Source organism: Theobroma umbraticum, unplaced genomic scaffold (assembly GCF_002168275.2).
Source record: "Theobroma umbraticum cultivar Fairchild unplaced genomic scaffold, ASM216827v3 scaffold_50.0, whole genome shotgun sequence".
Classification (NCBI taxonomy): Eukaryota; Viridiplantae; Streptophyta; class Magnoliopsida; order Malvales; family Malvaceae; genus Theobroma; species Theobroma umbraticum.
In genome coordinates, this window is record NW_018397261.1 from 4,891,117 (window position 1) to 4,917,004 (window position 25,888).

Genomic DNA, 25,888 nt, shown 5'->3' on the forward strand with positions numbered 1-25,888 from the left:
TTAGAGAAGTAATAAGTTAGTAACCAAAACAAGCATCTACAAGCATTAAATATACTCCATCATGGTCAAATTTTTGCAAATAAAGAGATTGTGAATGAACATAGAGAATATAATAGAGAGAAACAGATGAAAGATGAACAACATTAGCAGTCAACACTTATAATAAGAGGTCCTCTCTTTAGCTAAAACTTTTAAATGCTTTACACTCCGTCCTGACCTTCAGATACCCAGAATGCATCTTCATTTGTGTTCACCCAGGAATACTAACATCTTTGGATGGAAGTCTTTAAAAAGTAAAAAGTCATTTGAGATAGGACCTCTTAAAGCCAAATGATAGGTGCATAGATATAGTTAAACAATCCTAAAAGTAAAACATAATTTAGTTCTTTTTATCATACCCAACAATTACCAAAACAAAGCTGTAAAAGGGCTTAGAGACTTCTGAAGCACAAACAAACTCTAAACCCTTGAAACCATTACAAGCACACATGTATGTATGTATGCATGTAAGTTATGTATGTGTGCATGTGTGTGTGTGTGTGTGTGTGTGTGTATAATTGCTTTGTTTCCCACAACACATGAAATCAGTATGGTATTATCTTTTACGGCTTGTAAGAGGGTCATCCATACTAATGAATAGCATTTTAAGGTGACTCCATCACTCACTAGACAATGCAAGAAGAAACTGCACTTCTCTTCTTCCAATATTTTTTGAGTAAAATTTTCTCAAACATTTCTAGATTTTAATAAATTTGGTGATGGCAGACAATGCGACAAGAAACTGTACTTCTTTTCTTCCAATATTTTTTGAGTGAAAGTTTCTCAAACATTTCTAGACATTAAGAAATGTGGTGATGGGTACTATAAAATAACCATTTTATATCTTTCAACAATTATAATGTGGTTGAACTTACTGCAATATCATTATCAATTGTCTTGGGGATGCCAGCAACTGCTACTTGAAGACCACGTTTCTCAACTTCCTTGAAGAAAATATGCCCATAAGAAACCAAGAAAGGAAGAAATAAAAAAAAAATTCTAAAAGTTGCCTGACGGGTACACCTAAGTAATAGGAATGGTCTTATATTCAAAGCACTGATTACCTCATAAATCCGAGCTGCTCCTCTCTGGGTACCATCTCCTCCAATAATATAAACCTGAAATCCATAGAGGAATCAATCTTTGTACACTTTCTCTTCCACTGAAAGATACTATCACAAGCTACCCACTAGCAAAAGACCTTAATGTTATGGACAAGAAAGCAGCTGTTTACCTGATTGATTCCCCTGTCCTGGATGTTATCAACAATCTTGTGGGTATCATGACCTCCTCGTGAAGTGCGAAGAAAAGTACCACCACGTTTGTGGATATCATTCACAACTTTAGGTGTTAATGGCAAGGTGTTTTTAGAGTAAAAGCCTCTATATCCTCCCTAGAAGTTTCAATAGTACCATGATGAAACAAAGTTGCAAACAACTAAACATTAATACAAGCAATAAAGAACGTAAGCTAAGACTAATAGAAGCAAAAAAAATAATTAAAAAGAAGAAGAATTATTGCAAAGCAAACTGTAAAATGTACTCAGGAATATAGAGAACAAGAAGCTTTTCTTTTAACTCTTTTTGAAACCACAGTCCCATTAATTATGAGAATCAATCATAGGGAACCACTTGAAAGAAATTCAAATAAAAAAATCATGTACTGAAAACAGATGGACTAGTCAATGGTTCTTCCAGTTGCCAAGGAGCCAGTCTTTATGGCCTGTATCAGCCAATAACATGCCACATGCAGAAGCCCTGCTAGCAATAGCATGAAGATTTTCTTGGAACAGAGTAATAAACAATAACTCAGACTGATAGTTGCCATATTGTTTATTACAAATCTGCACCTTGTTACATGTCAAATGAAATTGAAATTCCTGGCTAAGAAACTAGATAAAGTCTGACTCAAAATCAATAATTAAAATATCAATCTGCAAACTATAACCCTTAAGAAATATAATAATTCAAATGGAGATATATTATATCCATAGAATGCCATATTGTCTTCCTTGTTGAAAACTGAAAAATGGTTAATAGGATTTTGGATTTTAGAAACTAGGCTCATTTGCAAATTTTAAAAATGAAAATAGGAAAGATGAACAGAAGATATATTTGAAGAATAAGAGAAAACCACTTCAGCAAAGGAAATGTAATATTAAATGAACTCACCTGAATGCCAAGTACATCATCAACACCATACATATAGTTCAAGCCACAAACTATCTCCCGAATGACTGTATTGATCCCTGGGCATAAACCCCCACAAGTTACTATGCAAGCACGCACTTCCTCTGATTTGAAATAGACCTACAACCAAAAATGCATTAAATAGATCAGCGATCCCATGTCAAGAGGGCATATGATGGTGTCTCCATAAGAAAATATACCTTTTCTCGTGGCCCTGCACGCCGGAAATGTACTCCTCGGGGACTATCCTTATGAACAACAATCTAAACAAGACAAATGCAATTAACTAAGAAGGGAAACAAATAAGCCATTACCCCAGTGATAATTTTACCATTGTGGGGTCAGAATCAGATAGGATAAAATTTATCAATACAATTGGGGCTGTGTTCTTCTTCTTTTTTCTTTTATTGTTACTTACCTTCTGAGCAACCGCATCTTCTGGACGGACAAAAGTTTGCCTGGCAAGACAGCAGATTAAAGAATAATGACGATGGAATAGAAACTTATTGACCACAATGAAGATACATGGTATTATAAAGAGAACTTCACCAAAAATAAATGAACTTACTTGACGATAGCATATGCTTGGCTCTTTTGTATAGGATTCGGGTATGACTGAAAAGAAAAACAAAAAGATAAATTTTATAAAAGAAAAGAATTACAAAACCAAGAATTTGAACAAATTGAAGCAGTGTTAGAACCTAAAAAACCAAATGCAAAATCATAGCACGGTTATCAACAATTCGGGCAACAGAATAAATTGTAAGTTTAGATGGAAGTGAAGACAAGTGATATCCCGAGAAGTATACTACAGTTGTCTTTTTCTGATAACTAATTGAAGAAGGGAAATCAAAATAAAAGCAGCAAATTCAGATTTTAGGTGACACTATCTCTTGTAATGCACTTTTTAAATATCTAAAAAAGTGATTTTACAAAGAAATGGCTTAACATATTGACACTTTTTTATTTAAATACTTTCCAAGTTCTTAAATTCATGGCTTAAAAGTGGCTCAATTGTTTCATACCCATAACTTCATATCATTTTTACTTCCGATCACTTAAATCCAATTACATTTAATTTATTTTTGATAATTAGATATAATCTATCCAAAGAAGCAGGGAAGGGCCTGCTTCAAAGCCAATTATATTTTTCAATTCGGCTCTTTATTTCCCCTCTATTTTCTCTTCACTTCTTTTCTCTACTATATCACCAAAAATAATTGGACTCCAAAACTCCAAATCATTAAGAGAACACTTTTCTCTACACCACTCCAACTGAAATAATTCCAAACTACGAAGTATTAATTAAAGTCACGCGAGCAAAAAAAAAAAATCAAATAGAAGCTTAAAATGCAGTGATTACCGGCAAATCAGGGAGGAAATTAGTCAAGTGAGGGACGTCATCCAGGACAAACCCGTCATCCACCGTCTCATCCGAAAGCTGAGCTCTGATTGGCAGGGTTTGGCGGGAAACCAACGTATTTTTGAGGGAGGAGTTTCGGGACTTGAAATTCAAGTAATGGACACATGGAGATGGCGGCAACTTATGGGATTGACTGGAGAGGAACGTTGAAGGAGGATAAGCTTTGGAGAGAGGAGAGGGAATCGATAAATCCATCGAACAAATTTTGAAAGACTGTAAGCAAATAGTAGTGTTTACAGCGAGTGTCTTAGCGCGAGTTTAACAGTTAAGATATGCTTAGGACAAAAAAGCAAGAAACAGGGGAGGGGTTGTCGTACGGGACTCAAGTTCGTTACATTGACTAGCTCTGCAATAGGCAGTCCAATTAGGAATGGTCAACATTTTGACTATATTTTTTCTTTTCTTTTCTTTTCTTTTTCAAAGTTCAACCTGACATGTGAAAAAGTTTTAAATCCACAACACTTATATTTCTTCACAATAATTTTTTTTATTTTTTATTTTTGCTTGTTTTTCTATTTTTTTTTCTTTCTTTCTCTTGCTTTTTCTCACATGAAAATCATAGTTGTTTTTCTTTTTCTTTTTCCTTTCATGTTTAACTATTTTTTATTACATGCACTATGATTTTTTTTTAATTACTAAGAGCCAACCTACGCAATGCACAACTTACAAAATAATTAATGATAAATTGAAAAAATTATTTTAATCTAATAATTTTGAATCCTTATCATATTCAATTTCAGTGACTTTGAATGTGAATACTTACAGCAAAAAAAGAAAAAGATGAATAATTATTATCTATAGCATTTAAATTTATAAAGTAATAAACAAGTGGTAATTCTTTCCTTTTATCATAATAATAATAAATCAAGAATTTTGCAATTTTTATGTCTGCTTTGGTCATACCAATAATTTGGTCAAATTCTAATATTTTCCATTCAAAGTTTTCAACTCTATTATTAGCCAAGGCTTATCAATGCATCAAAAAATTCTTGTGTCGGCGCTTCCGAGTGCCATGTGAATTGTAAATTGCCAAAATAATTTCTTTACAGCACATAACGCAAAAAGAAGTAAAGGCAAGCATATACTGTTGGCATATATTGCTGAACGTGCACATGTATACAACATATAATGATTAATGAATGCACAAAATTTCTTCATGACTGCTGGAATTATAATCACAGTTGCCATAGCCATGCTTGCTGAGAACCAACGGAAGTGGTGATCCATTCAACTGCAACCAATGGGATTTCAAGCACTCACTTAACAGTCCAGGAATAGGAGATCTGATCTCACTAGCAACATAATCTTCACTCACCTAAGAGAATGTCGTATCCCAGTTGCATAAGATGTGTATTTCTAAGACCACAGGTTTTCAAGTGAGAAAATGGTCGATCATATGTTGGATGACATCTGCACCTTCTATATGCATAACTTCATCTTTAACCTGCAAAAAGTGCATAGTGGGAACTTGCTCCTTCCAAGAAATAAAAATTTTTCTGAACTACAGAAATGATCCCATAAATGGTGTCCAAACTTTTTCTTAGCTCCAAATCGAGAGAGAAAGAGAGACCTGTATGACACTATGAGCAGCAAATCTCTGTCTACTGTTGTGAAAACTGACATCTACTTTTTCCCATGATACTCGGGATAGGCCCCTCACCAGTTCCTCTGCACAACATCGTCTAATTAATGGAGTTGTAAAATTTGGAAACCATTAAAAGAAAGTAATATAGAGTAATAGGGGAAAAAAGCAGGCAAGTAAGTACCATTACTCATGGATAATTCATTACGAAGAGAATAGAACCATTTAGATGCAATGGCAATTAAATTCATTGGAATAAAGCAAGGACTTCGAAAATAATTAGGAAGAAGAAAGAGAAATACGAAACATACGGAATAAAAGATGCAAAAAAAAGGCTGAAGGCAACCAACACAAACAAACTACACTTTAGCAAAAATGCAGTTTCTTCTCAAGTCAGAAATTAAGGTTGTATACCTTCTAGCTTGTCAGATGAGCCGTCATCCTCTGTTGAAATATCTTCATACTGATCAATATCACAGGCCTTGCAGTGTTCTTCATACACAATATGTGGATATGTTTCATTTAGAGACTCCTCCCACTAATAACACGACAGATGTTTGGTCTTCAATTTATAACCAAAAGAGTTGCAAACATGAAGTCAAATGAAAAAAGTTCACAAAGATGATAATACCTTTGGCAGTTCACTATCCCGTCTTATTGATGATGTTCTCCAGCCCACAATGTCTTTACAATATTTCATTAACAAAAACAAATAAAATCAAATTTAACACAAAGTTGAAAGTTGGAACTAAAAAGAGTTAAACAGATCATGGAAAAAGGATACGGTCATAGCCCACATTCGAATACAGCACCCGACGCTTGAACATACGCAATGCAGACCTGCATAGATGAATTTACTACTATTTTAGTTGTTTTACCGGTCCAGGCCTCCTTATAAGACATCTCAAGTAACATTACACAGAAAGCAATTTACACAAAGGTGAAAGTTGCATACATGAAATAAAACTCATCATAATCTTCCAGCATCCACTTAAGCAGTGGAGGCTTTCCTTCATCATCATCAGTAAGAAAAAGGTGCCGACCTGTTCTCCTAAATATCCAATGAATAACACAACTTGCAGCTTTCTCAAAAGCAGTTACACCAAAAAGAAATGGTACCTGGAAACAAACATTTTACTGAGACAATAAGTCAAGATATTCCAATAATGGCTAATATCCTTGACATACCAACACTGATGAGAAATAATATATCACATACTCAAGCAAAATAAGTCATAACAAAACCAAAGTATTTTGTTTTACAATAAACACAACATATGCTAAAATCAACAAACTACTGCAGTAAACACAACCCATCAGCTAAAATAACAACCTTTAGAAGCAATAAGTTAGAGAACACACTCTGTAATCACCACATATAATGTTGGAATGAACTCCTAGGACATAGTGATACTTTGTGTGTGCAAGCACAGGCACACATGAGAGAGAGAGAGAGAGAGAGAGATGTGTTTTGGCTATTACATGCACGTACATTTGTTAATACAGAAAAGCTACCTGCTTATTGCCCCTTGAACCAAGATGAGGAGATGCAACAGTGATGAAGTTCATAGCCTCCAAGCCACCAATTGTACCCCTTGGTTCCTCTTTGCACCCATTACTGGACATATCCTCTTTATCTTCCTCTTTAGGTGGTCTATAGAGTCTCCCAATTGCATATCTAGCAACCAGTCCTCCAACAGAATGGGCAACAAAGGAGATCTTGCGTAAATTTGGCTTTTCTTGAATAACATCAAGGACCTAGCATTCAAACATTTTTGTCAAGAACAAATCAGAATATGCAATTGATGCTCTCATATTAAAAGTAATAAATTTCATTGATTTTGACAACTTAAATAGGGTCATTATCAAATATGTGCTAACCTCCTTTGTCAGTCGTTCACCCATTACATCTACACCATCTAAAGTCAGCTTAGACATATTCCGTTCGCTGCCTGCACAACATGTTAATCAACCAAGCAAATTCAAGCAGAAATACTCCAGCCGGAAACTTAAACATCAACATTTCTGATCTCAAAAACTTCAATACATAGCTTACTAAAAAATTAAAAAGAAATGTTTAGAAGAGTGGTTTAGCCCAAAGCAGAAAACCAAATTAATGGTTTTTGATAACACTATGAATGCTGCTAATACCACCATCCCCTACAATCTAAAGACGATATGAACAAGCATCGAACATAAGAAGGCAGAAACAAGCACAAGCAAAACAGGAAAGCCTTATTCTCCTAAAAATGGTACTTAAAAAAATGCAACTACTTACAATGGACAAATACTTTATCGGGTAGCCTTTTAACAAATTGCTCAGCTCCGAACTTCCAATCTGAAGAACTGCACAATCAAGCATACAGTCACGGCCAAATTTCAGGAGAATTTTTAATAATATTCATAATTGTAATAAAAGGCCCAAGAAGAAATTAACACGAATGAACACGACAGAATTTCAAAAATTCCATGTGAATTGGAAATGATGCAATGATCGTGCTACAACAGAACAAAGCTATTGGGGCTATAAACAAAAGTCAAACCTAACAATTTTTCAGTTCAAATCCAGCATTTTTTGAGTTAATCTCAAAATCACGAAAACATAATTTAATCACTTCAAATTAAACCGATTACAATTAAACCAAGCAGAAAATATGTGTATAATTAGGACATAAAAAACAACTAATTAATAATAACACAAAGCTAAGCAATAACTAAACTAAATCAAGCACCCTAAAATCCAGTCTAAAAGAACAAACATGATTAAATTAAATATCTCAAAATTCTAACAAAAAGATCTTCTTTTTAAAGGACCTGCCGAGAATTCCGTGGACCATGATAACAAGATGATCAGCTGATAAAGAATCAGAATCTTTACAACTCCAAACATCGCGACTCCCATTCACCGACTCCGACGAGCAAACTCCGTTGGTTACGTCGGCGTTTTCCATCCTTAATTAATTAATTACTTCCAAGTTTTAATTATATTTCCTCACTGCCGTTCAACGTCACCTAACAAAATCAAGAAAAACATGCATTTGGATTTCGAATCGAAAGAAAACGAAAAAATGTTTTGAGGATGATTGAAGATTCTCGAGAAAAAAGAATTAGGGAGAGAGAAAGCGCGAGAAAACATCAGATGAGAGGTGTGAGAGTTGGTTGGAGCAGAGAAAAAGAAGAAGAAAAAGAAATTTGTATAACAAAAAGAGGGAGGAGAAAAGAAAAACCCGAAAGCGAAGGGAACTAAGGAGGGGTAGACGTGGCAAGCGGGAATGGAGGCCCCACCGACTAGAAATTTTTTAAATTAAGGAATGAAAATTTAGGTTATTACTGTCACCACTCGTACCTCCATTAACAATATTTTGCTGTTTCATGTGGGATAGAATAAAATGCAAAATATTAAACGGAAAGGAAAAGTAAAAACGATTTTTGCCGTTACTTGTAACCAACCATTCGACCAATAAAACTTAAATGGAAGGAAGACTAACAAGACATAAAATCTTAAGCGCGTCGGTGTACTCGCTTTCAGGTCTCTTTTCGGTACGGAAAGAGGGTGACGTGGAAAAAAATTAAATATTAGTCGCTAACAGATAAAAATATTTTTTTTTAATTTTTCACTTAATTAAAATGTTAAAAATTACTACTCATAATAATAAAATTTTCTGTTAATTTTAAAAAAAGAACGTGCAAGAATATAAATTTTTAATTTTTAAATAAATAAGCTTTGTAAGGTTTTTGTCACTTTTATCTCTTTTTTTCCTTTTTTATTTAAAATTTATTTTATTATTATATTTAATCAAATTTTTATATTTTTATTTTAAATTAATTAATTTTTTTTAAAAAAAAGTAATAATTTAAAAACTTTTTAAAAGATTATACCAAATACAAAGATATTCTTATATTGACATACCAAAACAAGCTGAGTCCAAGAAGTTAGCCTTCTCATGTGAACACTAAATTTGGACCTTTTATTTCCTTTATTTTCCAACAAGTCACTAAGTTTTGATGATATAAGGCCAAACATGTAAAATCTGTCACATGCATACATTCACATACCATTTTTCTTCACTGCGACAACCAGCAAAAGAAGCTTTGCTTCGTTGCTTTGTGTCAAAAAGCAGATGCAACAATCAATTTTGCTACCATATATCATAATTTTCTCTTCTTTTTTTGGAGTTACATGGATTGCTATCCGATTATCATCCACATGATATATATAGAGCAAACAACAGGTAGCAAAGAGACAGTCACTGAACAAAAACCTAACGGGAAACTCAATTATTTAATTTTAGCCTAATTTATTGTCATTTTGCCTATGTTATTATCCGCACAAGAAGCCCATAGTCCCTACATTTAGACATTCATTTCTTGCCTGTCCCGGCCCCAACCCTTTATTATTTGGTCCTTGCAGATTCTCTTGCATAAATGGATAAGATGGAAAACCTCTTCGTCTCCCAAAACTTTAAATCTACGACATCAATTATACTAAATTAGGATTTAAAAAACTATCTCAATACATAGCTTACAAGAATCATCTATCCACGTTATTGTTGTTGTTGCCTCAAGATTATGCTAAATATGTTATTAATTTGAAGTCACATGAAATTAAAATCGTAACATATCAAACAAAACTGCCGGTGGGTCATTGAGCATTAATTATTTTTGTAATAGTTTGGATAGGAATGTCAAAAAATCTTTTTGGCCATGGCATGAGATTTCATTTTATTTTTGCCCTTTAAGTCGTTTTAACCGACCAAACCATGGATTTTAGGCCCAAAGTTGGTCCTCAACCGTTGGTCTGATGCTCCACTCCACTAACCTTGTGCAGGATTGCAAGCAAAGTGGAACGACCACTATGTAGACATTTGGTGTTTGTCACGACCATTTTCCATTCACCCAGTCAAGCTTTCTTGCTTTCATTTTCGTCTCTTTTTATTCTCCCACTTATTAACAGCCACACAGTTCATAAAGCCATTTGAGGCTGTGCCATAGTGCGAACTAAGGTATGCAGTCTGTAATCAGGAACCCAAGATGAATCCCCAACGAAACAATATTGCGGATGAACCCTGAAAGACGGCTAAGATAGCCTGGCAGTTGCCTTTACTAGATGCATCATCATTCTAGATGTCGGCGGGTCTTCGGTGTGTGAATCCACTAAAGTGAAGAGTTACATCAGAAGCACGTATATATGAATGCAGCCAAAGCATGCTCTGCAGAAGCCTTGCACGCAAAAGCACAAGCTGGAAGGAAATGCAACCTGGCCAGTGGGAACAAGAAACCAAGCAGAAACATGCTAGAACGTTTCCAACCGTCAGCAACTCTGATTTGATCGCATAAGAATGGTTTTGGGTTGCCTTACCACTAGGAACTACATTCATTTTCTTGAAATTTCAAGGTTTCAACATGCAGAGAGAACCATTCAGGCCAGCCTAACGAATTTTCAGCAATAGAATGTAGTAAAAGATATGATGCAGAACACAATTAAAATAAAACAGTGCAAATATATTATTGCTATACCATATTGAAAAGCAAACTAGAAACTGTAAAGGCAAAGTGAAATCGATCAGATGTATTAACTACAAAATATATGTATATCAATCCAAATGAAAAAAAAAACTACGAACTACATGTAGATTTAAAAGATTGATCTATTGTATTATTACTCTTCATTTCCCCTCCCCTTTTTCCTTTTGGTGTTTTCAGAAGAAATAAAAAAGGTTGGTGGGTTATTTAGAGGGAAAAGAAAACATCCTTCCGGTGGATCAAGGTTCTGCTAGACCTCATTAACATCAGTATGATGATCTCCACAAACATGCAGGCCTCCTTTTCATTTTATTGTCATAAGTAATCAAGGAGGCATGAGGGGTGCCTAGTTTTGACCCTTAGTGACTACCACAATAGCAAAAGACTGCTTGTCCTTAGGGGAAGGGGATGAGGTGGCCTGTCCCAGCCTCCTGGTTCAACTCTAAAGAAGATTGTGCTTTTATGAAGATGACAATCTCCCAGTGCAGAGTTCAGCAGAAACTATCCTCCCAACTAACTTGAGACTTCATGGTGGTGCTCAAGGTTTCGAAGCACAATTTTTGCAAAAATTTTGGCTTGAATAGGGGCTGTTGATGCAGCAGCAGCAGCACGTAAGACCCTTGGTGCACCTGCATTTTGTAGAAGGCCTGAATGATGCATTGCATGCCGTCCTCCAGGCATGGTAAACTGCAAGGAGAAAATTCTTATGGTTTAGCATTGTAATTAATTGAATTTCAAAATGAAAATAAAACAAATATAAACATATTCAATAAAATAGGAGAGGGAGAACAGGTGCTTGCCTGCAAAAGAGCAAATGCAGAACAGGACTTTAGTATAGAAGAAGGGTCTCTTAACATTCTGACAAATCTATCAATCTCAGCTCCGCTGGAGAGACACATAAAGAAGAAAGAAACAGAACATATTAGAATATAAAGATGAATCCTAAAGGTAAAAATTATGAATATGAAACTTGTGAAAATGTAATTTACTGAGAAAAGGGTGGCAGGTATCGAAGCTATCATGCAAAAAACATAAAACATAGTACCACCATACATTTAAGGAATGTTCACTAACTTTGTGATATAATATTCATAAACATGCAAGTTGACATGCATACTAAAACTTAAAACAGCATCAACAATTTTGCACCATAAATTCACTGCTTAGAGAAGGAGATCGCTGGAACTCCTCAAAGAGCTCGTTGGTATTTGCAACCATACCGATCAAGCTGTATGAGCAAGCATGGCATATATGATATATGTAGGATCAAATTAAACCTGGTGTAAAGGAGGCAGCTTTTTCACTTTCATATGCTTTTTCCCCAATTGATTCCACCTTTTTCCAAGACAAAAAATCCAATGAAAGCCTACAAATGTGCCATCTCTACATCCTCCCATATTTGACTTTTTTTTTTTATTTCATTTATTCATTCTGAAACCTGTTTTACAAGCAGAAGCGTGAAGCATGAGTGCAATAGGTATAAATGCATGATCAACTCAAAACTTGCCAATTGCTATGCGACATTTACAAGAAAAGGTGTTAGTGTCTACCTGTCGTCTTGCTAAAGGTGTTTCAACTTTGTTTGGTGTAAACATTTTGTGCGTCATACAAAAAGGACAATAAAATATTGCAAAAAGTTGGTCTCACCTACAGAAAATCTGGAGTGGTCTTTGAGCCACTTCCTGATCAAGTGCAAGTATTAACTTTTACTACAAAAAGTTTGGGGTGGTCTGTTGGTTATTAGTGTTTACTATATAGTTTGAAGTGTTGCCAGAGATGCATACTATGCTAGGGGTTAAAATTGAGGATTCAGAGATCAGAGCAGCTAAAACACAATGTTTGGCCATAAGTGTTTCACACAAACATCTGGTGTTGTAGAGTCATTACAGGTACAAACATCAGTGTTTTAATCATATGTAAGGGGCAACACATGCCTCACATCAAGAAGCCTGAGGTCTTAGAGTAGTTTATAAAAAATCCACAGGATACCCTCCTGTCAGCAATTGCCTTGACAGTACAGCCCTGTGAGACCCATTGCACTTCCCTATTGTGTTGATTTTCTTTGACTATCATGAGAGAGAAAAAAGAGACAAACGACAGACAGAGACAGAGACTGCAGGAATTGGCATGTGCATGCAAATATTGAGTTCTCTACAAGAAGAGCGGAATGGTGTTACAGGCATGGTTACAAATTATATAGATTAATACAAAGTGCAATTTCAAAACACTAGCTGTTACTTCTTGAACTTGCTACGTAAAATAGACAAGAATTTACCAGTTTCATATTTTGAATATAAAATGCTAAGGCCAAAAATTCAAACCTGCATCTTAGATGCCCTGCTTCTGGAATTCTTATGGCTTCTGCTATCTGTGCCAAAGCTGTGGGGACTAATGATGCAGCAGCAGTATAAAAGGTTTGTGGATCATAAAATGAGATCACAAATTCTTCAACATGCTTCAAGGCCATCCTTCCAAACCCATCCATGTTCAGAGTCTTTGAACTGCCCTGTGATGAATGCCCCATTGGAACAGCTCCATCTATTCTGTATATAAATAACCAAAAAGTTACACCTCAAAAGTAATTCTAGAACATTGTTTTACCTGTCAATGCCACCTATTTACGAAAGCTTAAATATGATTTTTTTTTCCTTCTCATTTGCTTCTCTTCAATGCATTATCAAAACGTTCCCTTCAGAGATGGCTTTGCAACAAATAAATATGCAATCTATATAAGGTTGTCCGTCCCTGGTAACTTGCAGAAAATAGTTTGACATACCTCCCATCAAACATGTAAACCAAGGCTAATGCAGCCATAAAACGTGCCATTTTTGAGATTGACGAAGAGCATAGATGAACAAGGGGTTGAACTCCACCATCTTGTACTATACGAAGAGCATTACCACGATAAAAAGCCAAATTCCAGAGCGCTCCGGCAGCAGTCTCATGGACATCCTGAAAAGCAAACAAAACAAAAACCTCAATTTACAGTTAAGTTCAATATCTATGAATAAGCAAATTATCAGACCAGAGGAATGCATGTTGCAGCAGTGTTAACAGAAATGCATTATTAGAATGTCATCACTGGTAGGAACGGTTATATTTCTTTCCTATTAAAAGATCCAGTCTTAAGGATTGCACTGAGATTTCCTATTCATTCATACCAAACAAAAAATTGAAAAAATAGTTGATATTGTACACTGTGATTCAATATTTATATCTTTTATTTCAAAGTAAAATTTGCAGGTTGAGTGCCCCAAAAGTAGGTTTTATTCTCTAAATTCCCCCTGGTGGGAAAAGCCCAACAATGATATAATCTGCCCATTTAAATCAACTTTAAATTCACAGAAATTAGGACTAATGCAAATGCATTAACACTGACAGTATATAGAGAATATTCACAAAAGGATTACAGTCTCATTGAATGTAAAGAACAATATCTTAAACTAATTTTGAGAATGATGACTCATCTGAGCAAGCCAGGAGTGAAAAACTTACTACAATATCTGACTGCGCTAATGCAATAAGTGGAGCTATACCACCTTGTCTTCCAATAGCAATGCTACATTAATAGAAAATACATCAATATGTAGCATAAATTGGTAAGAGATACATTCTTTAAGATAATTAATATACATTGATAATTAAGCATCAAAAGACCATTAATAATGAAAAAAATTAAAAAAGAAAAAAGAGATTGAATCTTTCAGTTTCACATAATATTAGACAACTGAACATTAATAATTTAGATCAAACATTCGTTGAGACATGGAACAGTGAAGATGAATTCAGTGTAGAGTTTAAGGTTTACTCAAATGTATTTAATGATTCAAACTTTAAACTAAATAGCATGAACAAGGCCACCATCACTTGCATTTGGTTTACATGAAAGGATCTTGATATAATGTATACTGTACCAAACCAAAGATAAAGATGAACTTAATTCACCTAAGAACTTGTTCTACAAATATTATTGCAAAAGGTGAAAGATTGGGTAATTACAGCAAAGAAATTTCCCCGAATACCTGTTAGTTTCTGAAACTGACAATCCCCAAAGAGCACCTGCAGCTCTTTCTTGAAGACCCTGGGAAGCACTTGAGCTAGATTGAGCAAGGGCAACCTAATCATGCAAAGTCAGAATAAAATTTCAACAACCTTCAAGGAAGCTATAGCCAAATAATATATATCTTTGTGCAAAGCCACTATCTAGGTGAGGATTATCAGTTAAAGCCCATGAATCATAAGCTTTGCTCTTGTTAAGGATTTGTAAAGAAGGCAGTTGTTAACAGAGTCATCAAGGGAGAGAGCTTCATCATGAATTCCTCTCACAATATTAAACAAAATCATCCGTAGCAATTTTATTCCCTTCCATTTTTGACATCAGAAACAATTATCTTCACTGATATTTACACAGTTTTAGTTGATTTATAGAAGAAACCTTCAATAAAGTCACCATTCACACCAACATTACCACTCATGAACTGACAAGCACAATCAAAGTGGTTTATAAACATTCTAAGCAGATCTTGATTTCACCACCTCACTACACTGAAACTCTCAGTTCTTATTCCATACTGGAAGACCGATGACACTCTAAAGTACCGTACAATCAATTTAATAAAACAACAAATAACTCCTGAGCATAGGCACAATTGCTTTATCATCAAAATATTATAACGTCCATGCTGCTTCAATCTACTAAAGAATCAAAGGGGGAGTAGAAGGCACAATAAGTACTATTGAAGTGATTGGTTTAGATTCTATGCACAAACATAGTAGAGACCTCCAAATAGAGATAGCTAAAAGGAACCACTGAAATCAAAACTGATTCTACAATTGAATTATTGCTAATACAATGATTCAGAAACATCTATCTCAACTTAGCTAATATAAAAAGGTTAACACATCCATTTAAGGAAAAGAAATCACTAGCATAAGACGAGTCTCCTTGATTGCTGCTTTGCATATTAATTATTACCTATTTTTTATGTTTGAAACTACACATTTTGAGTCTATATTAATTGATTTAAGTCATGAATCTTTACAATAAGTTAGAAGAAAATAAAATAAGAATAAGAAGAAAAGAAAGGAAAATGTGAAAAATCTTGTCAACATTCAAAAGGTGGTCACATCAGGAGAGAATACTGAGATCACAAACAGTTGCTTCCTGAAAGACCTATGTGTCATCAACCATAACAATTAGATCATATTGTTAGTGTAACAGTGATTATTACTGCAAGCTAAACAAGAATTACCAAAGGCAAACTCAGAGCCAGGGATATGATCACATTAAGACCAAGATAAGAAGCATGATAGAATCATTTAATAGTTCTCCAACAATTAATGCAAAATTTGAAATAATTTCGTATTTGGTGCATCAGATGTGAAATAAAGCAGAATAATAATTACTTCAAAACGTGAAACGATAAGGTTTAACATGCACTTCACATACCAGTGCCTCAACACCACCAGTTGCTGCAATTGCTTCTCGATTTTTGTCATCAAATGACAAATTCCATAAAGCACCAGCCGCTTCCTGCCTGCTTGAGAGTAGATATGATTAAATAAAATAACATTTCCAAAGACGGGCATGTGAGTCTGGACATTACTTAATGGATTCAATTACTCTCTCTGGAACATTTAAGGTGAAATCCCAAGAGTCAAAGTAGTGATAAACATATGAAACATATGAGATATATTGCCATCTAGTTAGGTTTCATTCTGGAAGCTGCTTTTGTTAAAGCAGGAAATATGAAGCAAAATAGATTACCTTACGCCTTCATTCAGAGAATAAGTAAGTTGCACTAATGCTTCCAGTGCACCTGCCTCTTGCCCAATAGTAGCATTATTGCTGTTGCTATCCCCGTGAGCAGCCAAATTAGCCAAGGCACGAGCAGCCTAACCAAGAGGAGAAAATTTCCTACTTAGTAAGAAAAGTTAAAAGGCCAACTGCTAAAACTTTTTGTGAGCATAGAAATGTAAGAAACTTAATTTATGATGAAAGCTGAAAGCAACTAAATTGAAGTTCAAGACCAAGTCTTCACCATGCAAAGACATCACTATGTGCATGTATTCTAGTTATTTCTGACAAAGAAACCCACGGATAATTTAATACATACAGGCAGCACATTCTACTCCACAATTTTTTTCCTGGAAAGATCACGAATGGAGACACAAGAACCATGCTTACACCATCAAATAAATCAGAGGCAAATTGGCGTAGATGAAGACACGAGTAGGAGTTTTATTTCCATTAAAGACTAGCCCATCATCAACAACAAGGTAAAGATTGTTGCTTAACAAAGGATACTTTAAAGATTTTCAATCACAATCAATCAAACAGGAATAGCATGGCAACTTAAAAATGGAATATGACAATTTTCATCATCTTGAAAATAAAAAACTTGATAAAGAAATTCTGTTACATATTACATTGCTACATATCATGTTCGACAATCATAGGGCAGATTCTGAGTGAAAATATATTAGATACACATTCCATGGAAAATGCAATGGTAATCTGCAGCTCAGGGCCTCAGTTCTACTCATGCACTACATCAACTTAGTATGGAGACATGATATGGTCTCGGTCAATTCTTTATGGCATTCTGCTTATCATCTCATAGTTCACGCTAATGCAGATCCATAATCTTCTCAAAGAGGACTTCCAAAATATCTATTTATTATCCTAAACAAAGTATACACATCAACAACAAATTAACAAAAAGAAAACCACCACCATCATTGTCATTTCTCAATGCACACAGAAAGTAAAAACAAAGTACCTGCTCTTGCACTCCTTCAAATTTGCAAGTCCGAGCAAGCATCACCAAAGCATGGACACCACCAGCTGCAGCCACGTCCATGCTGCATTTCTCATCAGCTCCCAAATTAGCCAGTGCTCCAGTTGCGCGTTCCTGTCATTTAGCAAAGGCTCACAATTTGTCTCCAACAAGATTACAAATATGTGTAGGAAGAAGCAGGTATAGATACATACAAGAAGTCCATCAGTGTTGGAAGGCCATTTGAATATAAGGTCAACTAAAGCTTTTATACCACCTGCCTTTGCAATGGCACCCTGAAAAAGAAAAGTATTGAGTAAATATAGAAATGTTGAAGATTAATATCAATAGAATTCTTCAATTTTCACAACCTTATGCTCATCCCCAACAGAAAGATTCCACAGCCCTCCAGCAGCCTCTTCAGCTACTAATCTGTTCATTGATTTTGCTAAATTGGCAAGGATATTGATTCCCCCACTTTCAGCAACGGCTTTTGCAACTTTTGAATCTATGGACAAGTTTGCTATAGCCTGCATCCCAATAATAAGATGGAGTAGTGTCTAGTATCCGAGCAACTGATAAAACAAATTCCTAGGTGCAGTATTATACGAGAGCATAAATTCTATAAGGAAATTTATGAAAAGTTTAACATCTAACTTTTGTTGTAGTGACTTGCTTATATTTCATGAAATTGTAATGATTTTTTTTTTTAATTTGAACATGAATACCACCAGTATTTAGTATATTCTCAAAGAGGAGGCAATCCTTACTTTAGCTGCTTCAGACTGAAGCCCCTCCTGACAAGATCTTGCAAGGTTCAAAAGCAGTCGTATTCCATCGCCCCGTAAAATTGCCTCAGCTCTCTGGCAATCAACAGTAGCATTTTCATCATCAATGACTACAAAGGTTGCAACAGCCGTAGCTGCTCTTTCTCGAACTTCCTCCTGTGGGCTTTCTAATAAACTGAGCAATACTGCTGCCCCTTGTGTGAGCCAGAAATCATCAAACTCCTTCAGGTTGTTTTCTGCAATTCGCAACAGTGAATGCGAAAAGACCCATTCAATCCAAACAACAGTCTCATCCAAGTTTTTATCTCTATTCTTTAATCTCCTCCAATACTGAAACACATCCCTAACATTTTTGGAATTGTCGGCAAATAATGATGCTACTCCCTTAAAAATGTCACCGAGAAAAGTAAGCAATATTCCACCTTTTTGATTATGCATTGTGTTACTGTCAAGTTCACCCTCAAAAACTGGACAATTCAAGGCGACTAATACTTTCAAATTTTGGGATGATGACAATAATCTTGTAATAGCACTCTGATTTACATCAGTTCTAGAAACATCTAAGCCCACCAAGTGAGGCAATCTACTCCAAACTTGTACTGCAGAACCCCATTTCAGGTTTCTAGTCCCTGCAACTGATAAAAGTTTAACAGAATTCATGTTTCCAAGAGCCACTTCATCAATGTTTTCTGATTCCACAAACCCAACATCCTTTAACTGCCTACAATGCTTAGCCAAAGCATTAATGGCATCTCCACAAACTTCCCTAACACCTGACAGCCAAAGGCTCCTCAACCTAGGGCAGCAATATGCAAGTGCTTTGATTGCATCACTGCTGATCCTCTCACAAGGTTCTGGGCCAAGATGGACACTCTCAAGCATCTCATGTCTAGCTGCTATCACTGAAAGTGCAGCATCAGTAATGTCCCGACAGAAATCACCACTAATTTCTCGAAGTGCCCTAGCTTGAAGACTAACTATTGCATCTGCTGAGCCTGCTGCATGAAATTTAAGTCTCTGGAGATTCTTGCATCGTGAGGAAAGTGAGACAGCAGCTGCAGTGTCAAAGTTGTGAGGACGGAGGTCCAGCGAATCCCATAAACAGAGCGAAGAGCCTAAGAGCCTAAATGTTCGACAAGTTGATGACAAGCTAGCTCGGTCTCGATAATTTAAATAAGAAAAAAGTTGAATAACTGTATCATCAGGCAAGGTTGTCCAGTCGACTCCACAAGTAGTAGCTGAATTCAAGCATCCACTATCCAGGGTCTCCAAACTAATGTTTGTCTTATCTTTGTCCTTACCATGTGAACATTTCTGCCTCACTCTTCGAGTCATATCCTACAAGTTTATAAGCACTGCAAAGGAAAAGTAACATGAAAAAATCTCAGTTATCACTCAATAAAACTCCAAATTCTTAAAAAACCACATGCTTGATCACAAGTAATCTTTCAATTGAAGAAACCGAAAAATAAATTATAACAACAGGCTTGTTTTTTTTTCCAAAAATTACAGACCCAATAAAGAAAAATATAAAATTTCAAGTTAAAAGAATTCAAACATTTTACGAACAATCCCATTTTCCCAAGAAGTACAGAATAAGCAATGAACATAACGATCAGTTTTGAATTTCAGTAAACAAACAAATATCTAATCAAACAAGCTTCATTTTTCCCCACCCGAAAACTACAGACCCCTATTAACACAAAGTCCTCAAATTCAATCAACATTCAATCAAACAAGCGTCGTTTCTTCACTTCCCAGACACCCCGACAGTCAATTCTCCAAAAACTCAATAACCTCTGTAAAGAAAGGAAAACATCAAAGTCCAAACATAAAGAAGCAATGAATGTACCTGCAAGACTGCACAAGATTGGTGCAAAGGAAGATTCTTTGAAACTCTGCAGCTAAATGTACATATATAGGGTAAAACCCTGTGGCGGTTAAAAAGTAAAAGCAGCAGTTAAAGCCAAGAAAGAAAAACTTGGAAACAAGATGTTTCTGACTCTGTGACTACGGTTGCAAATTGAGACAAGAGCAGTGCTTGGTGTATTTGACGAAGATGGTGGGTTGGTTTTCTCTTCTTTCTTTTATGGTGCCCCTGTATTTGCTTCCCTGATTCTCCTTTTTTATTAGGAAACGTTTTGTGGTGAATTCACATTTGTATTTTGGAAAATTTTTGGAGAGTTTAGTGCCACAGCTCAATGTGCTTAGTGATGTTGAAAGTTGCAATGAGTTACGATTCAGGTGGCAGTAGACGTTGAAAAACTTCCAAAATTTATATAGAGATGCAGGCCAGGTTAAACAGTTCTGTGCACCTTGCCATGTGATGACAAAAAAGTAAAACCTGTTCACTCACTAGGTTACTTTAAGTTTAGCTTTACAATAAGAAGGTTCTTCAGTCATTCAAAAAATGTACTCAATGTTTGATATGATCAATGTGATAGTCTAATTGGGTTTTTGTACTATGATTTGAGACAATGATAATTCAAACTAGATGATGAGAAATTACAGAGGGGGTTTATATCTGTTGAGTGATTTTGCAGTGCTGCAGATATGAAAATCATGCACTACAAAAGGAAAAAAGGGTAGCAAAAAGGAAATACTTGCATTGTGCATGTTCAATTTGACCCAAATTTTCTTTTTCCTCGTTTGTGTTTTCTTTTGAAGCAACTTGATTGGAAAATATATGCAAATTATAATAGTAGCCCTTTTCTATCTTCAAGAAATCGCCCAGGCGTTTGTCTTTCTCTTATTTGAATAAAATATTAGAATTACTCCATAGGTTCAATGGAGTTTTCTGTGTTGGTGTGAGATCCTGCAAACGGTTTATTAATTAAAAAAAAAAAGCTTGCTTGCTATAGCATCATTTGAAGATTACATTTTCTAACTATTGGACAGTAGTGCATTCTCTAGGATACTTGAGATTCTTGATGCTGTTCGTTCCCAAGAGTCAAATGCAATTGTTGATATCAGTAATTGCAACATCTGGAAGTCAGCCGATTCATGGTGGAATAGAACTAAAACTGGTCTTGGGAAGTACCATTGAAGTCAAACAAGATGGGAATGGGGAAATCAGCACTATAGCCTGACATTCCTTCTCTCTTCAGCTATGGCACAGTCAGCCGAAACTTGAAGATACCAGTTCTTCCTGGCAGTTATTTGTCAGGTGTAACAAAGAAGTGACAATATCATAACAACATCATATACGAAACAAACATCCATTTCAAAGATATCGCCATCTTAAATCGAGCACGATATACTTAATCTGGTGACTGTTGTGAGGTTTCCCTAATTCCCATGAACTATGAACAAAATGGGAAAGGAATGCCACAATACATGAATTTTCACAGCTTCATATAACTGTCATTGAAGTCCCACATGCACAAGATCATATTACAAAGTGAGAGTGAGAAAGACAGTGGGGTTGGGCAGAGAGGGGTGGGGGGGTGCTTAATAACTAAAGATGCCTATTTATGCATTTTCTGTTTCTCTTAATAGCAATGAGCCACATTAATAGAGAAAATTACTTCAGTCATCTGAGCTATAATCACTAGATTCTGACAGTAGAGGCACAGCAGCACAGCAGAATGACTCCTTGTCTTTGAGGAGAAGACAGCTCCCATCTCTATTCCATTTCAAATCAGTAATAGAAAACTGTGGTAGCGGATTACTTACACAGTATGCACCGGAAGGGGTCCACATATATAAATGGGAGCTTCCAGTGCAAAGAACAAGGCGAGTGCATATTGGATCCCAAACTGCTGCACGAATAGGATCCTTCTGCACCAAGATGGCAGCTAACTCCAAATGGCGTATGTCCCAGATCCAGAGAGCGGTAGGCATGCTATCATTGCGAGTACAAATAAACTGGCTGTCGTTGCTCCATGAGAGAAGACCTAGAAATAAATTAATTTGGTTGGTGATGGCAGGGGAGGAAACTTAAAGTTAATTTGGTCAGGTCATTCTAATTAGTTTGTTGAGCAGCTTAGTACAGTCTTATACTTGAAAGTGTTATTACAGAGTTACAGCCAATAGAAAGTATAACCACTATATTAGATCGCTATCAATGCCCAAAGCAAATTTAGTCTGTTGAAGTGCATCTGGAACTTGTTACTGTAAAAGGTTGGCTATTTAAAATTACATAGAACTGTAAATAGCTGATGAAGACAATGCTGATAAGCGGTAATGTAACTTTACTCCTCCTACAGGTAGAACAGGAAGTAGGGGGAGTACACGTGATTGATCCATAGAAAAATAACTTAAAACTGAAGATCATTTCCAATAAGAATACATCTTCTAACAGCCCAAACTTGAAGTGCCCTAACATAACACTGGGCATACTAGCTGATGACCTTCACCAAGGTCATTCATCAGGGTAAAAGGCTGGTCATCCAGTGACAGGGCTAACATTAAAAGGTGAGAGATTATTTGCAACTTCAACAGATTTTTCGGATAAAAGTCAGAGCCAGTTGACCTCCATTTACTAAGAGCACTATGCCAATGGTTACAAGTTAAAGCATTCTGCGTTCTGCATTCTACATTCTACATCAGTTTGGTAAATAAGGATGCAGGCTTACCAATTCCTTGTTTAGGGTTAGGTTTGTCTGCAGGAGGCTTCTGGAAAGGCAATGTAATGGGTACTTCCATAACCTCATATCTAACTTTAAAGTGCCCTTCTGGAGCATCTGCTTAAATAACAGCGCATATGAATCCAATTAGATAACTGAGAGGCTGAAATTGCATATCGAGCAATGACTGAGAAAGCATGCACATGCATTTAAACTTAATAAATTGAATGTAAAAGCACAAAGCAATCAGGCCCTACACAGACAAGCACAATTTCACATCAAGCATTACATCAAATAAAAAAAGGTCATTAATCAGACATATAATTCTCAATCATTCTCACCAGAGCCTCTCATAAAATCATCGTCCAAACATAATTCAGACATATCAAGTTGCAGTGGCTCATCCACCTCCTGGCAATATAAGAAAAACAAAGTTAGTAGATGCTTCTGACAGATTGAATCATCTTTACAAGAAGCCATATAAAAAAATAACAAGGAAAACAACTTACCTTGAAGACAGCAGCACAACAAGGAGCACGAACAGTTGACAGGTGCATAAACTCAGCAAAAGTTTTCCAAGTAAGGTGATTTAGAACTCGAAGCATCTGATCATAACTACCAACTGCAAGAAACTGGCCACAGGGAGACCATGAAACACTTTTTACTCCCAATCCACTTTCATATGCTTGATACTTAAAGAGACATCTTCCGTCAGGAGAATAGATTAGAACCTGCATCAAAATTACAAAATGAACTGTAAGTTCGTTAATTTTTCCAACTATATCAGTTCAACAGAAAGGTAATGCAAGCAAAAGTGATGCATGTTTATACATCAGTAAAACCAGAAACATAATCATGTGGTGATTGATGGATAATTAGACACACAACTGTCAGAACCATGTAATTTCTGGCTTTGGCTATATCATTTTGTAAGATAGCACTTACACCAGGAAAACAGAAAAGGCATAGCATTCAGAATAGACTTCTAGTTTACCTCACTGTATTTCTTGTGCTTGCAAAAAGTTCGCACCGTCAACTCAAAGTGCACTAAGCTCGAAGCAGACCATTTACATAAAAGAAATAGCAAAAGAGAAAGCTTTTACACAGGTTAAAATAAATAAGATCCGTATGACTATCATATATGAGGTCAAAGTCTCTGAAAGGGAATAAGGGAACAATGAGTTCTTCTGATTGTACACATGCTATATCAATTGGGAACAAAAAAGGTGGCTATTTTATGACAAGCAACAGAAAACATAAGTTCACCTACTTTATATTCAAGAGGAGAATCCCATATCACTATTGCACTGTCATCTGGTGACCATTCAATATCAGCCAAATCCAATGTGTCAACAGCAAAAACGCCCATGATCTCCCAAGAGTGACAAGACAGCAGATTAATATAGTCCTTACAATCACGCCTTGTGCAAACAGCAGCAAACTTTCCATCTTTGGTAAATGAAACTCCCTTGGAGGCATGCTTTGGCCATTGTACATGAACACAAGCTGTGTTCACTAATGACCAAACTGTTAATCGCAGCTGAAACTCTGAGGTGGTCAGTATGTGACGACTATCTGGGCTCCATCTCGCATAAGCAATACCAGCAGGACCTTCATCTATTTTACATGTCCATTCAGGTTGGGTGAGGGACCATGCCTGTATCATTGGTCGTTTATAGAGACCGCAAAGAATGTACTCAGAATCAAGTGCCCATTCGATATAGCTTATCTTATCCAAGCAAGAAAACAACTGCACAACCTGCAGAATAAGAATCACAATAACTATTTACCAGCTAGAAACACAAAAATGCATGCTGCGATCGTCAAAAATGACCTTTCCACATGCAAGTGCCCATCCATTGTATTTTCTAATGCTTCAAGGCATTCATAATCAAAGACATGAGCTCAAAGATTAAAGAGCAATTTGCAGGAGTGCTTTGATTGATTGAGTGTGTGCTTGAAAAAAGATAAAACTTTGATCAAAAGATTGGGGTTTTACAGAAGACATTAAACTTGGGCTTAAGGAAAAAAACTTTACCATTCTCAATGACCCAGAAAAACAGAACAAAAGGCAGACTTTTATGCTTGGTCTAAAGAGTGAAGCATTGCAAATCAAATAGGAAAGATTACGGCACAAATCTGACTGCTTAACGGTAGGTAGGAACCAAATGCTAAAGCAAAGTATCAATTCTTAAAAAATACTGTGTAATTAAGAGAAAGAAGATCTAATCAGAAATTAAAATAAGGTGAACGTGCACATTTTAAATTTGAGTCTTCGCATACAATTGATTCAACACCGCAAATCAAAACAAATCCAAAAAAAAAAGAGAGAGAGAGAGAAAAAAGAAGACAATTTCTCTTCCTCCTCACTCCTCCCATTCCCGTTTTACCGGCAGCCAAAGAGAGCAATGAATTGGAAGAGGAAAAAGTACCTTGAACGAGAGTGTATCGCGAATCACGAGACGATAATCGACGGCAACCGCAATGTAACGAGCATTAGGAGAAAAACAGCATGGTCCAGTTTGTTTATAAGCTTCAGTGAACTCCATTCTTTTGCTTTTAGGGAAACAATTCCAGATTCGGAATGAATCAACGCAGATGAAATCCCATCTTCGCTGGTTTCTCCATTGTTAAAAAAAAAAAAGAAGAAGAAAAAGAGCGAAAAAGGAAAATAGATTTGGAGAGTGGTTTAAATTTTGAAGTAGATTTCACTTTTCAGTTTTCCTTTCATCGGTAGACAGGATTTTTAACTGTGAAAAGCGCCACGGTGGCACTAACGGATGGATTTTCGAGGGTTTGGGTTTTCTACTACAACTGGCCTTTGATGGGCTTTTAGGTTTTGTTAGATAAAAGGGCCAAAAGTTGAAGGAAACCGGGCTGGCCCCATGTAGTTTCTCGGTCAGTAAAAGACAAAGCCCGAGGCACCTATTCCCTCCCACAAAAGGACTAATTTAACCCCACGTTGTTTTAGAATTTACGGGAAGTCGGTTAAAACAT

At 36.0% G+C, this 25,888-nt stretch overlaps 4 protein-coding genes across 7 annotated transcripts in view; all 4 read right to left on the reverse strand.

Moving 5' to 3' along the window:
- Positions 1–3,945, reverse strand: part of PFK4 (phosphofructokinase 4) — a 7,705-nt gene extending 3,760 nt beyond the window's left edge. The window contains exons 1-8 of one of the 2 annotated variants that reach the window (XM_021431543.2): positions 3,592–3,942; positions 2,797–2,843; positions 2,647–2,686; positions 2,429–2,491; positions 2,211–2,348; positions 1,274–1,432; positions 1,104–1,157; positions 915–983 (exon numbers count right to left, since the gene is read on the reverse strand). In XM_021431543.2, the coding sequence (XP_021287218.1) occupies positions 915–983; positions 1,104–1,157; positions 1,274–1,432; positions 2,211–2,348; positions 2,429–2,491; positions 2,647–2,686; positions 2,797–2,843; positions 3,592–3,846 (825 nt within the window). In that variant the 5' untranslated portion in view covers positions 3,847–3,942. Of the gene's footprint in view, positions 1–914; positions 1,158–1,273; positions 1,433–2,210; positions 2,349–2,428; positions 2,492–2,646; positions 2,687–2,796; positions 2,844–3,591 lie in introns of both variants that reach the window. The other variant, XM_089783893.1, reaches the window with a different exon arrangement.
- Positions 3,946–4,625: 680 nt separating this feature from the next.
- On the reverse strand, positions 4,626–8,457 carry LOC110418740 (alpha/beta-Hydrolases superfamily protein). Of its 2 annotated transcripts, XR_002445417.2 has the most exons (11): positions 8,048–8,457; positions 7,512–7,579; positions 7,115–7,185; positions 6,749–6,991; positions 6,189–6,352; positions 6,018–6,073; positions 5,865–5,917; positions 5,648–5,771; positions 5,222–5,319; positions 4,967–5,095; positions 4,626–4,882 (listed from the first exon to the last, which is right to left on the reverse strand). XR_002445417.2 is itself a non-coding variant. In XM_021431544.2 (10 exons), the coding sequence occupies exons 1-10, from the start codon at positions 8,182–8,184 to the stop codon at positions 5,024–5,026; spliced, it is 1,086 nt and encodes a 361-aa protein (XP_021287219.1). In that variant the 5' UTR covers positions 8,185–8,457; the 3' UTR covers positions 4,626–5,023. The 2 variants fall into 2 exon arrangements, 1 of the variants encoding a protein (XP_021287219.1); XM_021431544.2 differs by having other exon boundaries at positions 4,626–5,095.
- Positions 8,458–10,776: 2,319 nt separating this feature from the next.
- LOC110418313 (protein ARABIDILLO 1-like) lies at positions 10,777–20,562 on the reverse strand. Of its 2 annotated transcripts, XR_002445387.2 has the most exons (14): positions 20,176–20,562; positions 18,306–19,678; positions 17,907–18,065; positions 17,751–17,831; positions 17,539–17,670; positions 16,524–16,651; positions 16,206–16,293; positions 14,779–14,873; positions 14,252–14,315; positions 13,533–13,708; positions 13,078–13,299; positions 12,034–12,194; positions 11,557–11,641; positions 11,400–11,443 (listed from the first exon to the last, which is right to left on the reverse strand). XR_002445387.2 is itself a non-coding variant. In XM_021431007.1 (13 exons), the coding sequence occupies exons 2-13, from the start codon at positions 19,656–19,658 to the stop codon at positions 11,270–11,272; spliced, it is 2,757 nt and encodes a 918-aa protein (XP_021286682.1). In that variant the 5' UTR covers positions 19,659–19,678; positions 20,176–20,562; the 3' UTR covers positions 10,777–11,269. The 2 variants fall into 2 exon arrangements, 1 of the variants encoding a protein (XP_021286682.1); XM_021431007.1 differs by lacking the exon at positions 12,034–12,194 and having other exon boundaries at positions 10,777–11,443.
- Positions 20,563–21,527: 965 nt separating this feature from the next.
- LOC110417845 (Transducin/WD40 repeat-like superfamily protein) lies at positions 21,528–25,618 on the reverse strand. Its single transcript, XM_021430406.2, has 6 exons — positions 25,324–25,618; positions 24,162–24,650; positions 23,401–23,622; positions 23,233–23,302; positions 22,901–23,008; positions 21,528–22,219 (listed from the first exon to the last, which is right to left on the reverse strand). Exons 1-6 carry the CDS (start codon positions 25,438–25,440, stop codon positions 21,852–21,854), a joined length of 1,374 nt encoding a protein of 457 aa, XP_021286081.1. The 5' UTR covers positions 25,441–25,618; the 3' UTR covers positions 21,528–21,851.
- Between the last annotated feature and the right edge of the window lie 270 nt (positions 25,619–25,888).